The sequence below is a fragment of the Lampetra planeri genome, chromosome 42 (genome assembly GCF_965212315.1).
Source record: "Lampetra planeri chromosome 42, kcLamPlan1.2.h2, whole genome shotgun sequence".
In the NCBI taxonomy this organism is placed as follows: domain Eukaryota; kingdom Metazoa; phylum Chordata; class Hyperoartia; order Petromyzontiformes; family Petromyzontidae; genus Lampetra; species Lampetra planeri.
This window is the reverse complement of record NC_136148.1, coordinates 5805759-5822286: the sequence shown is the minus strand read 5'-3', so window position 1 is coordinate 5822286 and position 16528 is coordinate 5805759. Positions and strand designations below refer to the sequence as shown.

The following is a 16528-nucleotide window of genomic DNA, read 5'->3' as shown; positions in this document are numbered from 1 at the left end:
GGCTAATCAAATTGTGTATCATATCTATTTATAATGGGAGAATCCAATGAGCTATACAAAATCACATGTCCACTATGAGACCTCCTTTACCAGTGGCAAAATATAGTAATAGGTTTTTACCCTTTAAACTGGTACAAAAACTGACACCTTTATACAAGGCATCATGTTTGCAAGAACCACAACACAAGCAGTCAAAATGCAAACAAAAAGAAACAACTCTGATAATGATAATGATATGCACTGTCCTTGAAGTTGATTAGACCACACCCGAGACAGCGTTTCTTAGAGCCTAGTCTCCATTGGTGTTGGACCAGATGACGCCAAAAGGTGTGCAACTCAAAGACAGCGCACTATCAGAGTATTGAGAGCTCGGGGTAAGCATTTACACCGAGACCTCCTTTACCAATGGCAAAATATAGTAAGGTTTTTACCCTTTCAACTGCTTGTGTTGTGGTTATTGCAAACATGATGCCTTGTATAAAAGGTGTCAGTTTTTGTACCAGTTGAAAGGGTAAAAACATATTACTATCACAGGTCCAGTTGGTGCGGGTTAGAACGTTAACAATAACAAATAATACACAAACACAGATAGGATTGCAAAGTACAGGAAAGGCAAACAAAATCACCCAAAAAAACCATACGAATAAAACTAAACCATCCCCATCATTTTCGATTTAAAGCTTTCGTGACTGCAGGGATTCATCTTCTTGGTTCTTTCGGTAAAGTCACGTAGAAGGGAAATAATCTATATATATAAAATCGCAAATCTGTCTGTCTGTGTGTGTGTCGCCGGACCATACGCAGTTTCATTGGACGAAATGTGAGGGATTTGCGAGACACGATTGGTCCGTTTGGTTTTCCACGGCAGTTGCCCCTGGCAACGGGTAGCGACGCATTCGCTGCGGGGTGGACGCCATTTTTAATTCCCGTTAAAAATATGCGCACGCATTAACACGCGACTCTGAGGTAAATTGATCAAAGTTTCACGTCCTCTTCACTCCCCCCCCCCACCACAATGTGTGCAATTACTATTATAGGGTCGGTAGATTATAAAATTATAGCGATTAGACAGTATTATTGTAGCGCGGGGGGGGGGGGGGGTAACGGCCCCAGTACCCAGCCTCAGCCGGGTGGGCAATCTAGGCGAGGCCGGAGGCTCTGCACGGTACTAGGCCTCGACACCCCACCCGTGTCAAGCGACGACTTTGTGGTATAATCTCGATATACCCAGCGTTGGCCGGGGGGAAAATACATTTAAAATCTTCTGAAAACTTTCAAACATTACATACCAATGAAAAAACAACTGTGTAATTACTTTTAAACCCGACGCGCCAAGAATCGATTCTTTAAATGTTGACTGTACAAATAGTCATTAAGCTGGGTGAGCGTACTGGCAGTCTATAATGTAGACTGTAGCCTGGTTATTAAGCTGGGTGGGTGTACTGCCAGTCTATAATGTAGACTGTAGCCTGGTTATTAAGTAAAGTGAGTCAATTTGTAACACGTAGGCTTTCGCGACCATTATTCATAAACAACGTTATTGGATTTAGATCGCCTTATTTATTAATGTGTTGTAACCCTCCACCACCCGACACGGCCAATCAGTAAAAAAGTGTCACGTTGATAAAAGACTAATAGTTCACTGCTTTAGTCCACCGGTGTGTTGAAGCGTGAAACCACAACAATTACCATTTCAGAGTACGACGTTTCGCTGATGCTGGATGCAATTACCAGCGAAACATCGTTCTCAAAAATTGTCTGTCCGTCTGTGTACGCTCGCTTGCGAGGGATTTGCCGGGAGGCACGTCTCGTGCCCCGCGATGGGAATAGGCATGTCAGTTTTTTTATCCGTCACCTTTAAAGTGGTTTAATGATCGATTTAGTGATATTCAAATTTATTTATTTATTTGCTCAGGTAAAACTTTGTTTTTACGGGTTATACTTATTTTTTATTCATGTGCATGACCATCCCAACTCACGCGCCTTTCGTGGGGGAGACGGCTCATGCCAAGTCGCACGCTGGTAGTGAGGGGAACATTTTATTTTGCGTTAAAAATGCTTTAAAAATACACTAAACGCTCAGGTAAATTCTTCACTGCGTGATGTCCCCCCCACACCGATGCGTGCGGTGATTACTACTATACATTTGCTAGATGCTACCACTATAGGCCGTAGATATTACTGCACAGCGGCCGAGGAGATCGTGGCTGGGGGGGGGGGGGCAGGGGTAGCAGCCCATCTGTGTATATATATATGTAAGGTTATTAAGAAATATATTTTTCACCCGGGCAACGCCGGGTACTTCTGCTAGTAACATAATAAAAATAAGTCACGTAGAAGGAAATAAAATAATAATTATAAAACATAATAAAATAATTCTCACGACGTTTCGGCCACAACGCAAGCAGCCGTCCTCAGGTGAAGACCAGGTCTGTCGGGGAGACAGCGTCTGGTCTTCACTCGAGGACGGCTGCTTGCATTGTGGCCGAAACGTTGTGACTTTACCGAAAGAACCAAGAAGATGCATCCCCATCCTACCTGGCAAAGACCATCAAGGAATTAACTTATTTTTTAGAAGAGACATGGCCACAAACGAAAGCTCAACAAAATGGCTGATCATGTGCACATGTATAGCAGCCAAATCATCTCAATGCACGTTTCTAAAGCGTGTGTAGATTACTCTGTGGGTGTATATTTGGGCATTCCAACGACAGGGCAAGCATATGCCTCTCATACAAACTTTCACAACTGGTACGATACAAACGACAAAACTCGGTGCCGAAAAGTTGCCTATTTTTTTCCATTTTAAGACCACACCGCGTGTTGCCTGCGCACTGCTGTCAAACACAGCCACACCAAATCGTTCGTATTAACCACAGTTCCCTTTCAAAAGTCAAAAATGATTACACCAAGAACTTACTTGGACTCAAGTTTAATGAATGAGTGGGTAATGTATAACTTTAACGCTAATTCAGTTGAAATTATTATATACCTGCCAAAAAAGTGTTTACACTTAAAAAGAACGTTGGAAAAATGGAAATATGACAACACGGGTTTTTGGTTAGATTACATGAGAAATTCAGGCAGAAAACGTCCTCTGCATTGACTATACGAGAATTAGATTTCACTTGCAAAAGATTACTACACTGTTTGAAAACACAATGACAGCTCTCCTTTCACTTGCAACGAAGATTGAGTAGGAGCCAAGTGGCTGAGGAATCCACGATAGTGGCACCACCGGTGAGATTCTGCCCGCTGTGGTCAAACTGGATTCTCAAGGTGTGGCGAGTTCATGGTGTCAGTCTGACAGCCAAATGACAACGCAAATAATACTTCCGCAGAAAGATTCAGTTTAGTACTTAAAAATGTGGCCCAATTCCTGGATCTGGGAATTGTTTTTGAATCAAAATCAGGTGTAGTTGCCACGTGACAAACATCTAGAACCTAAATACAGTAAGTAATCCTGAATGTGCTCCATCTAAATCATACCAAAAGCCAAGCAGGTCGAGCCTGGTTATTGCTTAGATGGGTGCAGCGACCAGGGCTTTCCCAGCGTAGTAGGTGGGGGGCTGCGAGGTGGTCGAAAGAGAGCAGTGATAAGCATTACCTTATTATAAATTAAATTGTTATTACATGCGAACGTTCTCTTCCGGTACCACGCTTTCCTCCCACAAACCAAACACTCGTCAATCGAATCGGCCAAACAACATCCCAATGGTGGATTCTCATAAAAACAATAATATGGCAGCGTGAAAAATTATCGCACCTCCGATTCGCACGGCTGGTTACGTACGGTGTGAAAGAAGTTCAACATGCATACATACATCTGCAGGCTGGTGTCTACATAGGGTGATGCAAAGCTCTGAAAGACTTCTGAAAAGTAAATGTCTTTATCTCGTGACGCAATGCCAACCGCACCAATCCGACGTTAATCCTAACTCAGAGAATTGAAACCAGCGTACCTGCCATCCTCCTTACTGGTGTAGAAAGCAGAATGATGCTCAAAGTAAAACTCGCCCAAGTCAAGCATCAAAAGGGAAAACCTGCAAAAAGATCATTACGAATGAGATTAAAAAAGTTTTGGCGAATGTACAATTAGTAAAATCAGGCAGATTTCACGAGTGAGATTTCCAAGCAAATAAATCGTAGAATACAATACAAAATCACAACAGAATCCAGTGTTGTCATACTCGGTGCCAGCAGCACTATGAATCCGACAATCAGTTCGATTCTTTGCCACAGCTAACACGAGTAGAGAGCCGTTCATACCCCCTCCCAGCCACCCCTTCACCAACTTGCAATTATCAGTGTGGTGAAGTATGGCCAAACACTTTTCAAAACCGACATAGCATGGGGAGGCCACTGGTGGATTTACTTTTTTCCAAAATATTTCACCTGGAAAATCTCATTTGTAAATGCACTTGTACAAACATTTAATCAACTGCTGGAATTGAGCTGTACGTTTAAAACAAGCCAAACAATAGCAAAAAAAACACAGCCATTATGCATAAGAAAAATAACACGAGCATTTCCTGAAAAAATGCTCATTGGCATTAAGACTCATCAGCACAGTATAGTCACCAATGATCACTGGTGCAAAGGCGGTCTCTGAAACCATATGGAGTCTCCACGTTCAATAAAAAACTCCACCACGGCATCTGGTATTTTCCAACTCCCAAGTACGATGTAAATAGCATTAGACAATACAGTACACAGTTGTGCATCTGCTGTTTGTAGGGCAACTGACGCTAGTCCTAATAAATCCTAATGTATCAACTTCAACATCAGTTGCAGCATTATCAACGACGTAGGAATAAACACCTTTTTTAATCAGCCAATAGTGTAATTTGTGAACATGCTGACCAAACACACAGCAGTACACAAAATGCGATTTACATAATGCAAGCTGACTTTTTGGAATCGACAAAGTCCGGACGTGCGATTAAATATTGACAAGAAGCGATCGTTGATTTGGCCAGGCACTGGCACAAAGAAGAACATCTACATTTAAAATATTACAGCCCGGATAACATAAACATGTTGGACAGTGGCCCAAATCGGCAATAAATCTCGATGCAATTCCGTACATTATATTTAAATGAGGAATGGCCCAAAGCGGGCAAGTTCTGCCAATTAGGCAATTCCAGCTACATACAATTGTATTATTATTTGGCCAGCAATGGCCCGAATCAGGACATTTATGATGGTTAACCCCCTATTTGTTCACATTTGGCTCAAAATGGATAGAAACAATACACGACACTGACAATGGGTTATAATTAACGCATCTTAAAATGGATACATTGTATAACCGGTGCTGAATAAGTAATTATTTCCAAATGGAAAGCTTGCGCAGTGCTAACAATGGTCTGCGAGCCTAATATTAACAAACATTTCACATTACCGACAATGGCAAATCTGAAAAAAGGTCCAAGCATTCATCTTAAAAAGGGTACATACAGACGCATAATAAATTTCGATTTAAAGCTTTCGTGACTGTAGGGATTCATATTATTGGTTCATTCGGTAAAGTCACGTAGAAGGGAAATAATAAATTAACAAAAATACAACTTAATAAGATAAAATTCTCACGACGTTTCGGCCACAACGCAAGCAGCAGTCCTCGGGTTCTTCGCCGTAGTGATAATTTTATCTTATTAGGGGTTATTTTCATTATTTTATTATTTCCCTTCTACGTGATTTTACCGAAAGAACCAGGAATAAGACGCATAAATCAGCACTAGCAATGGGCAAAAAGCATTATACAGAACTGACGGTGAACCACAATTGCATTGTGATGTTGCACAATGATTGCAAAATTACAAACTATTGACAATGACCTCACGTTTAATAAAATAATATAAACTAGTGACAATGAATTTTAGTTTATCAAAAGATACGACTAGAATTGTCCCCATGTTTTGAAGGCCCTTAAAACTGCTTAAGTGTCTGCAGCCAAAACTTTTTTTCTGAATCAAAAAATATAACTGCAATCCTTCATCTTGTTGGCTTACGGGAGGTTATTACAATAAATAATCATTTTAACGGAATCTTACGAAATATGGAGCTACTTAAATGTTAACTTTAATCGAATTTACGAGGGGACATTGCGATCGTTAGCCTAGGCCTGTAGGCCTCACGCGATTATTTTGGTTCTCCGATTGAAGCTAAATTGTAATTTTTAAAATAATTACAAAACAACCACTCCAGGTATATTAACAAACAAAATTGTATTGGATTACAACGCATTGCAGAGCACATTGAAAGCAGCATTGCTAAAAGTACTACTCACCTCTCCTTCTGCCCGGGCTTTTTCGCCACGAAAGCCATCGCGTAGAGCCCCCCGCGAACGCCAAATTAATACGGAAAAAAACCCACCTTGAGATACTTTAAAACTCAACAATCGACGCAACTTTAAACGCTATCAAACACAGGCCCCTCGTTGCAGTACGCGTTCAGAGACACAATGCACACACTCACCCCATTCAACCTCGCTTTTAGTTCCTACGTTAATTACCAATGCAAACCGGCGCGTGATAGTCCACCAATAATCACCCCCACCCCCTCCCCGTTCAATCGACGCACGCGTTGATCAATCGACTCATTGAAACGGCGGATAATTAAACGGCAGCGACGTCTCAACATCGACAACCACCGCAAGCAATTTCTGAAGTCAGGAGTGGACCGGCCTCTTTTTTAATTCCGTAGACCGCATAAGCGGGTTCGCCGTGGATGTCGCCGCCTCCTGATTGGACCCCAGCCGACGGGCCAAGGCGCCCCGCCCCTCGCCCCCCACCACCGTGCGCCAATGCGGACTAGGATATTGAGAAGGCTATCGAGACCCGGCTCAGCTGATCAGCGCGCGCTTCCTGGTGCGTCACGTAAACAAGAAAAAAAAGAGTTCGGTAGTGCAGCAGTCACACAAACACCAGCCGCTCAGTCAACACGAGTTCGGTAGTGCAGCGTTCACACAAACACCAGCCGCTCAGTCAACAAGAGTTCTGTAGTGCAGCGTTCACACAAACACCAGCCGTTCAGTCAACAAGAGTTCTGTAGTGCAGCGTTCACACAAACACCAGCCGTTCAGTCAACAAGAGTTCGGTAGTGCAGCGTTCACACAAACACCAGCCGCTCAGTCAACAAGAGTTCGGTAGTGCAGCGGTCACACAAACACCAGCCGTTCAGTCAACAAGAGTTCTGTAGTGCAGCGTTCACACAAACACCAGCCGTTCAGTCAACAAGAGTTCGGTAGTGCAGCGTTCACACAAACACCAGCCGCTCAATCAACAAGAGTTCGGTAGTGCAGCGGTCACACAAACACCAGCCGCCCACTCAACAAGAGTTCGGTAGTGCAGCGGTCACACAAACACCAGCCGTTCACTCAACAAGAGTTCGGTAGTGCAGCGGTCACACAAACACCAGCCGCCCACTCAACAAGAGTTCGGTAGTGCAGCGGTCACACAAACACCAGCCGCTCAATCAACAAGAGTTCGGTAGTGCAGCGGTCAGACAAACACCAGCCGCCCACTCAACAAGAGTTCGGTAGTGCAGCGGTCAGACAAACACCAGCCACCCATTCAACAAGAGTTCGGTAGTGCAGCGTTCACACAAACACAAGCCACTCAATCAACACGAGTTCGGTAGTGCAGCGGTCACACAAACACCAGCCGCTCAGTCAACAAGAGTTCGGTAGTGCAGCGGTCACACAAACACCAGCCGCTCAATCAACAAGAGTTCGGTAGTGCAACGGGTCACACAAACACCAGCCACCCACTCAACAAGAGTTCGGTAGTGCAGCGTTCACACAAACACCAGCCGCCCACTCAACAAGAGTTCGGTAGTGCAGCGTTCACACAAACACCAGCCACCCACTCAACAAGAGTTCGGTAGTGCAGCGTTCACACAAACACCAGCCGTCCACTCAACAAGAGTTCGGTAGATTTGAAGCTTTCGTGACTGCAAGGATTCATACTCTTAGTTCTTTCGGTAAAGTCACGTAGGAAAAAAAAATGAAATTCAAATTAATAAAAATAAAACAATAAAAATCACGACATTTTGGAGGCAACACAAGCTTCCGTCTTCAGGTGAAACTGTCACAGCAAAATATCTGTACCTCATATAGTGGTTGAGGGGGGAGGAGCCAGGAAGGGCAGTGGGTGAGGAGGAGTTGTGAAGTGGTCAAGTACTGCTTTTGTTATACTGCTGGGTGGGTAAATTAATTAAATACGATTTCAACCGTGATGATGGGTACAAACTGAGTAATCATTGGAAAGATGTGATTAACCATGCAAAAAAGATTTAACTACAATTATTTGGCCAATCTTATTTGAGAGACAACTATCACAGGTTTACCATGTTTATATTCTTATTTTTTTTCGGTAAAGTCACGTAGGTAAAACATTAAAATTAATGAAAGTAAAATAAAATAAAAATCACGACGTTTCGGAGGCAACACAAGTCTCCGTCATCAGGTGGGACAGTCACAGCCAGATTTGCTGCATCAAGTGAGGCAATGATTCAAGATGTAATCCCTTAAAAGCAAGTTGAGGGGGGAGGAGAGGGGGGCGGTGCTCATCAGAATGTGGTAGCCAATGAATGGAACGTATCGGGAGGGAGGGGGGCGGGGCTCAAAGACGGCACGACGTGCCACGAAGAATGAACGACGTGGTACAAGTCGGCGGCGTGGACGTGGTTGTGCGCAAGCAACTACTGCTGCACACGCCAACGCATTGGACAGAGAGGGGGAGGGGAGGCCAAAAGAGAGTGTGGTGCAAGTGTACGTGGACATGTGTGTGTACAAGCACCTGTTGATACACATGATAGAAAAGAACGAAAATGCCCATGTTTATACCAGTGCTGGCTGAACAATGAAGAGAGTACTGTTAAACACTGGGGATGTTAACACTCGGTAAAGTAAAGTAACATAGTGCCTGTCAGATAAGATGGTCCAAAAATGTGTAATTAAGTATTTTTTGCGTGGTTGATAACATCTTTCCAATGATTACTAAGTTTGTACCCATCATCACGGTTGAAATTATGTCTGTGTTTGTATATTTGTATGGCTTCGTGTACAAATCTTTGATGGTAGCCAGGAGGTTTGCAGAGAACCTTGGTCTCGGAAAAGACAATTTCATGAGAGCCCACCGAGTTGTAGCAATGATTGGCAACGGCCGAAGAATCAGTTCTGCCGTTTCAGATCTGACTTGTGCGTTCTACGTGGCACGTCGTGCCGTCTTTGAGCCCCGCCCCCCTCCCTCCCGATACGTTCCATTCATTGGCTACCACATTCTGATGAGCTCCGCCCCCCTCTCCTCCCCCCTCAACTTGCTTTTAAGGGATTACATCTTGAATCATTGCCTCACTTGATGCAGCAAATCTGGCTGTGACTGTCCCACCTGATGACGGAGACTTGTGTTGCCTCCGAAACGTCGTGATTTTTATTTTATTTTACTTTCATTAATTTTAATGTTTTACCTACGTGACTTTACCGAAAAAAACTAAGAATATGAATCCTTGCAGTCACGAAAGCTTCAAATCTAGAATTACCATGTTTAGTTGTTTCTCCTTTTCACACTATTGTTAGGTAGGCCAGGTTGAGTCACAAACCGTACCTCTCCATAACAAAGGCTCGCCCTCTTAAGCCTCACCTTACCATATGAATAAAAAGTGTGCTGCACTTGCCCCTTCCCCCCTCTCCAACCATTATATATACGGAGTGGTAGCTCCTGCAATCTCTCATTTACTTGATACAGCTGTCGTGGCTGTGACGGTTCCACCTGAAGACGGAAGCTTGTGTTGCCTCCGAAACGTCGTGATTTTTATTTTATTTTACTTTTATTAATTTTAATGTTTTACCTACGTGACTTTACCGAAAAAACCTAAGAATATTAATTTTTATTTAAAGTTGCGCATTTTGATGTCACGTCACATTTCTCAAACCCCCCCTCCCCCCCTCGTCGCACATCGTCACAAATGTCTAATCCCCCCCCCCAGGTGTGTGACGTCATTTATGGACGGCCCCTATGAGTTTTAAACACATTCCTGAAGAGGGAGCTGGTAGGAACGTTGGGTTGCTCGGTCAATGGCCAGGGTCAACGGCGGCGTGGTGCATTCCGCAAATATGCCCGACTGTGAGGGCGGGCACAAGCCGGCGTGAGTAGGTTAAACGTTGAGTTTTATAAGGGCACCACGGGGTGACCAGCCCCTCCCCACCCAGCCCCACCCCTCCGACCCCCCACCCAGCCCCACCATCCCCACCCAGCCCCTCCCCACCCTCCCCACCCAGCTCCTCCCCACCCTCCCCACCCTGCCCCTCCCCACCCTCCCCTCTCCACCCAGCCCCACCCCTCCCATTTTTGGATGCACGACGGACGGACGGACACAATAATCCCGTGTGGGCTGGTGTAACCAGGAGGTTCTTACCAGTATAAATACAGTATTCTGATTCTGATGTATTTTGACGTAATCGCGCACCTGCTGGTGTCGCGCGTGCGTGGTGACGTCAACGCGTTACGTCTCCGTGCAATTGCCACGCGTTGAGGTCATCACTCAACTACGTCATCACGCAACCCGTTGCCTTCACGACGGTTGCCATGACGACGCGCGTCGGCGTCCCGTCTCCAAAATAAAACTAGCTACAGGCCCACACCCTCCCCCGTGTGTTCACGAGACGCTTAGATGGCACGCTTGTTACGTCCGTACACTTCTTAACGTTTTAACAACAATGGCAGAGCGCAAGCGAGCGAGCAGCGCCGGCTACGAAGTGTTCAGGCTACGCGAGACGGTGGCGAGGTTGAATCGTGAGCTGATTGCTCTGAGGGCCGCGGTACACTTTGGACAGCAGCAGCTGGGATGCCTCACGGGCCTCGTTAAAAGGTGAAGAAATCGTCCAGATTTCATAAAGTTAATCGTTTTTTAAAACATATATATATGCATATTGTGTTGCTATTCTGGCGGGAAGAGGAGCGTATCGGCGATTTGAACGGTCCTAAGCGCGTATGGTTACCATGGAAACCCGCGCAGCGACACGTTGCGTAGCAACGGAGGGATCGTCATCATCGTCGGCACGATCTGCCATGGTCAGTCTACTGCTGGATGAAGGCCTGTTCCAAGCCGCCGCAATGTAGCAGTGCAGCGAGCAGTTAGCAAGGCAAATACCACCCCCCGTAGCCTTAACAGACTGTTGGGGCAAGTGCTGTTAGCGAGCACCTATGATGGCTGGAACGGCACACGAGGGAGTGGGTGGTCAACACCACGTCTCCCCAGAAGCGATGTTTATACACCGCACCAGGTACTCATTTGAGGTTGAGTCGACCTAGGGGAGGCCCAGCACCGGTACAGATAATCATCACCGTGGCCGGGTTGCTACACTGCCTCTTCCCTAGCAGCTAGCAACTACCTCCACACAAAGATGATTTCACCGCCACATCTCCACTTCACTACAGGGTTTGTGACAATGTCAGTGTGTTGAGTTTAATTGTATGGAATTACATTTCATGACATCACTGGAGTTAATATCTATGGCCACGCTCAAGGTGTCAACAGATCGCACGGCACACACTCGGCTTTTCTACAATTATTTATGGAAGAAAAAAAAACTATTACAAAATGCCCGTGAAATAAAGTACTGTATTGCAAAACACAGGTAAGGCACCGTGACTGAAAAGTGATCGCAGACTTTCCTTGACATGTCGTGTTTTGCAGTGAAGTTACTGCTGAGTACAGATGAGATATTACTCCGCTTTCTGAATGCTTACTCCTTATACAAGTCAGTTGCCCGAACCACCAAGGTATCACAATGTCAGCCAGTCATATTACAATGTCATTGTGTGCCTTGAGGGTTCTAAACGCGTCTGTCTTGGCATGGGTTATGCTAAATTGAATATTCTGGCTGTGTTGGGTGCTGCGAAGGTTACAGTTTGACAGTGATTAATTTGTTGGCAGCAAATGGAAATGAATTAATCCAGAGATTTGGACCATCCATCTGGTGAAGTTAAATGTGAATACTTACATTTAAAATATTGAAATTCATCAATCTGTTTAGGACTTGAATCTGAAAGATGAATTTCAATCTCTGAAAGATGGATGAAGAGTTCCTTTGCACCTCGTAAATTACTTAAAAATATAGTGAACATTCTCACCAACATGCCTGCTCTTTAGATTATCTGTATGTATATTTAACTTCTTTCGCACAGTACGTAGCCAGCCATGCTAATCGGAACTGCGGGGAAAGGACAATAAACTAAACACAAAAAGCAAATCTAAACAAATTATTTTTCAATCGAGATTTAAAGTGCATAGCTCCAGTGACTTCTTAATATCGGAAGGAAGAGTGTTCCAGACGGCCACAGAAGCGCATCTGAAAGCGCACGATGCAGTGACTATTTTTGTTCGATGGTTCGACCTCACAACAATGCACTTGTTCAACTGAAGGATGCAAGACAGGGTTTCATTTGTATTCACGTTTGCATACTTATGTAGTGAGTTCAACCGAGTCGCAGACGCACTTCTTAGAGGCAACACATTTATTATATCAACACACGGGGTTAACAAGCTAACAACCTATGGTGGTGGACCACCAGGCTAACTGCACTAATTACTCTGTAACTATCTACAACGGACCAGACCACAGCGTGGGTCCGTGTCCACTTGTTAGTGAGTCTTCAGGACGTAGAACGTAGAACGTGTAGATTCTTCAGGATGAATAACAGCGGCCGGTCCCTCTCAGGGACCCGGCTTATATCCTCTGTGGCGGGGCTGGCTCCGCCCTTAGCCACGCCCACCTTCTCGAACCCTCCAGCAGGATCTCGACCCTGACACGTGACCACCCCTAGCCCCCACCTGGGGGCCCCTTTGTCGACTTTACCGGTCACGTGTCGTCTAGGGTCAACCAGAGTGCCATGGCCTATATTAACCCCATTCCCTTGGCCGGCAACCTCATACCCCATCCTATAGGGGTCGGCACTGCACGCCTAGCGTGGTGCCACTCAGCGCTATCATTCATCGCACGCCGTGCCTCTCTAGGGCCGGCATTAAAAAGTGACGTTCACGATGTCACTACACTTACACAAACACTGAATCATTGTCAAGGAACTACCTGCAATATATCACCCTCCATGACCTGATGGTGCACAGTTCATCATGCTCTTTCAACTTCTCCTGCATGCTGCTCCTTCACGCACTCCATGTGTTAGAGAACGGCACCGCAAAACATAATAATTCACAACACTTCATAAATGGCCTTTTTAGCCTTTGCACCAAAGGGTTCTCGGTTTCAAAGGACCCATCTCGGCAAGCTGGCCCTGCCTGGTCAATGTACGCGCGGCCCTCTCTGGCAGAGCCGCTATCCGAGCCAACATTGTCTCCCCACGGTCTACGCACTGCTTTCTACGTGCACGCCGTGAGCGCTACCGTTATTTTTGCTCCTTAAATAATTCCAGGGGGAAAAAACGGATGTTGGAAAGTGTTACAGAATGTATGCATATATACGAATTTCCTTATTTATTTTTAGATCTGGAATTTTACGAAATAACGTGCAACGCCAAGTTTATATTATATGGGTTTTTTGTTGTATCGATCAGGCTGATACCATCAACTCGCTACGAGCGAGAAACTGGTTTAACCATGAGCAGCTCCCCTGGCTTGGAACTCAGACATCAGCTCTGCAAGCTCATCGCTCTGACCTATGATTCACCGGGTTACCTCGATCTCACAACGCTTGATGTTATATTCTTTCAGCTTCACAACGCTTGATGTTATATTCTTTCAGCTTACTCAATAGCATGACAATTTTAACTATTCGGGCATGGATTTGCACATTCAAGTGCACTCTCCTTGTTCGCACTTTGCTGTTGAGTCTGAAACTTTACATTGATATCTTTTACTGAATTAATATCTCTACATTTTTCTTGTTTGAGTAATCTTAGTTTCTTAAAAGTGGTATGCTAAGTGGATCCATGCAGGATATAAGTACACACCCAACGTTCGTATGATCTTGGGCATAGAAGATAACTTCAATCTAGATCCGAAGTTTTCGTGACTGCAGGGATCCATACTCTTTGGTTCTTTCGGTAAAGTCAGGTGGGTATAAAATAAATTAAATCTCGACGTTTCGGAAGCAACACAAGCGTCCGTCATCAGGTGGGAAAGCCACAGCAAGAAACAAATTGCTGCCCACTACAGCAATTTGCTTCTTGCTATGGTTGTCCCACCTGATGATGGATGCTTGTGTTGCTTCCGAAACGTCGTGATTTAATTTATTTTATTTTATACCTACGTAACTTTATCGAAATATCCAAAGAGTAGAAGAGAACTTATCGGTTAATCCTTGCAGGTAGGGTATATAAAGTATACAATTAATCTTGGTGTACCTGCAGTGTCAATTTGAAAACTTACCCAATGGCTCACGCTCTTGTGAGTAGCTCATATGTCACCGGGGATTCCAATGACAACCGGCATTGGGGGCTGATTAATTGACAGTGTTCCGTGTTAGGCATATGAACATTACATTTAAATGAGAAATTTTAATGAGAATATTTCAAGCGCTGGATGGGAGAGTGACACTTTCAGCTTATGTGCTGATTTATTGGAAATGCCAAGGAATTATAAAGCAGCCGAAAAATTTAATGGGATTATAACTGCATTTCAGAAGTATTAAATATGTGTTTCTGGAAGCAGTGGTTATAATTTATGGGGTCAGGCCCCAATTTGCTTGCATGAGTAACACTTCTTTCATGGCGAGAGTTGAAGTCTTAACTCCACAAAGTTACAATGTTTGAGACATATCATCATATGTATGTTGAACTTCTTTTGCACTGTATGTCGTCAACCGTGCTAAGCAGAGGTGCGGGGGAAGGACAACAATCGAAACACAAAAATCAGTTCTCAAGAAATGAGTTTTCAATTTATATTTAAAAGTGCATAGCTCCAGTGGCTTCCTAATATCGGCAGGAAAAGCATTCCGTACGGCCGCAGAAGCGCATCTCAAAGTACATGATGCAGTGCCTGTCTTTGTTTGATGGTTAGCCAAAAAGTTTGACGGTTGGCACCTTCAGAGACCACCAACATAATGCCACTAGAACATAACCTCAACATCCTCATGCTGCGTTGTTACAACGATCATTGGGCTGCAACCAGCCCATTCACTAACCGGTGAAGTGACCGTGGCCTGGATTCTCGTGGCAAGCCATACCAGCCCAAGCCAATTCCCACCTGGCCATGTAGCCACTTCTTATGGGCCACGTGGCTCGCTTTGCTAAGGGAGCTGGACAATTTCATCTGGGCTGATTTTCCACTTTTGGGGAAGAAAATTGTAAAATCACAATTGCTCAGCACAGGCCCAAAGGTCCAAACTGCTAGGCGACCAGCAAGTAACGGCGCTATTGTAGGTGTGTTAGATAGTGTATTGAATTGAGCAAAGTAATACCAACTTTAGTGAATACACGAGATGATGGGAGGGGATTCCAAAGTCTAGCAAATTCAAGGAAATATGAGAGTAGTAAGAGAAGTCTTTGACCTGCGGTATGGTGCTTGAACGTCGTATGAATGAGACGAAACGATCAGTCTGGGTAGTCCGTGTCTTTGACATCACGGGGTCAACGTGGCAGAGAGACACGTGTTCAGTAACTTCTCTCATTTACGTCAATTTCAGGGCTGTGTTTTTTTTGTAAGAATATTGTGCAAAATTACGTACAATTTTTTCTTTGAGTACCATAACCTAGCTCAATCAGCCATGGCACGGACGGGGGTGCAGGGGTCAAGCCCGTGGAGCTTCAGAGTTTTTTAAGTGTTGGGAACAAAAACTAAGCCATGCTGTACCGAGAACTGTCGAGCACAGCTCAGCTGTGATGTCTGGTCTCCATGGAAACCTCGCATCAAACTGATTGACGAACCCACACGTTAGTCACGTGCAGCCAGTCGAGTATTTAACAACAAAAAGGACCACCTGTTGAATGTCATACTCTTACAAATATCACTTCTGGCATCATCAGAATAAGACTGTATTTAAACTGTAGGAATCCAAATTTCGATTTAAAGCTTTCGTGACTGCAGGGATTCATATTCTTGGTTCTTTTGGTAAAGTCACGTAGAAGGCAAATTATAAAATAATAAAATAAAACAATAAAACTCTCACGACGTTTCGATTGCAACACAAGCAATCATCATCAGGTGTGAAAACCACACCTGATGATTATTGCTTGTGTTGCACTCGAAACGTCGTGAGAATTCTATTGTTTTATTTTTATTATTTTATTATTTCCCTTCTACGTGACTTTACCGAAAGAACCAATAATACAAAGGAGTCTTTCAATTAAATTGCACATTAATATGAAACTATCGATACCACACGTGTGAGGATTAAAGTTACAAATTAAAAGGCACCACCAGTAAGCACAAGGCACCACATATTTTGTGCAAAGCCAGTCACAGTATTTGAGGAACCATGGATATCCTGGTTTGATTAATTTTCTAAAAAAAACTCTAAAAAGGGGAAGACAAACGATGTAGGCTGCACAGTAAGGACAATCTT

At 44.3% G+C, this 16528-nt stretch overlaps 2 protein-coding genes across 2 annotated transcripts in view; one reads left to right on the top strand and one right to left on the bottom strand.

The window, feature by feature from the left end:
* Window positions 1–6766, bottom strand: part of NSMAF (neutral sphingomyelinase activation associated factor) — a 60908-nt gene extending 54142 nt beyond the window's left edge. Inside the window, exons 1-2 of the mRNA XM_078613817.1 lie at window positions 6293–6766; window positions 3963–4043 (exon numbers count right to left, since the gene is read on the bottom strand). Of these exons, the coding sequence (XP_078469943.1) occupies window positions 3963–4043; window positions 6293–6330 (119 nt within the window). The 5' untranslated portion in view covers window positions 6331–6766. The remainder of the gene's footprint in view (window positions 1–3962; window positions 4044–6292) is intronic.
* A 3861-nt stretch (window positions 6767–10627) lies between these two features.
* The window catches only part of LOC144732337 (uncharacterized), a 63881-nt gene continuing 57980 nt past the window's right edge, over window positions 10628–16528 (top strand). Inside the window, exon 1 of the mRNA XM_078613816.1 lies at window positions 10628–10875. Coding sequence (XP_078469942.1) covers window positions 10724–10875 — 152 coding nt within the window. The 5' untranslated portion in view covers window positions 10628–10723. The remainder of the gene's footprint in view (window positions 10876–16528) is intronic.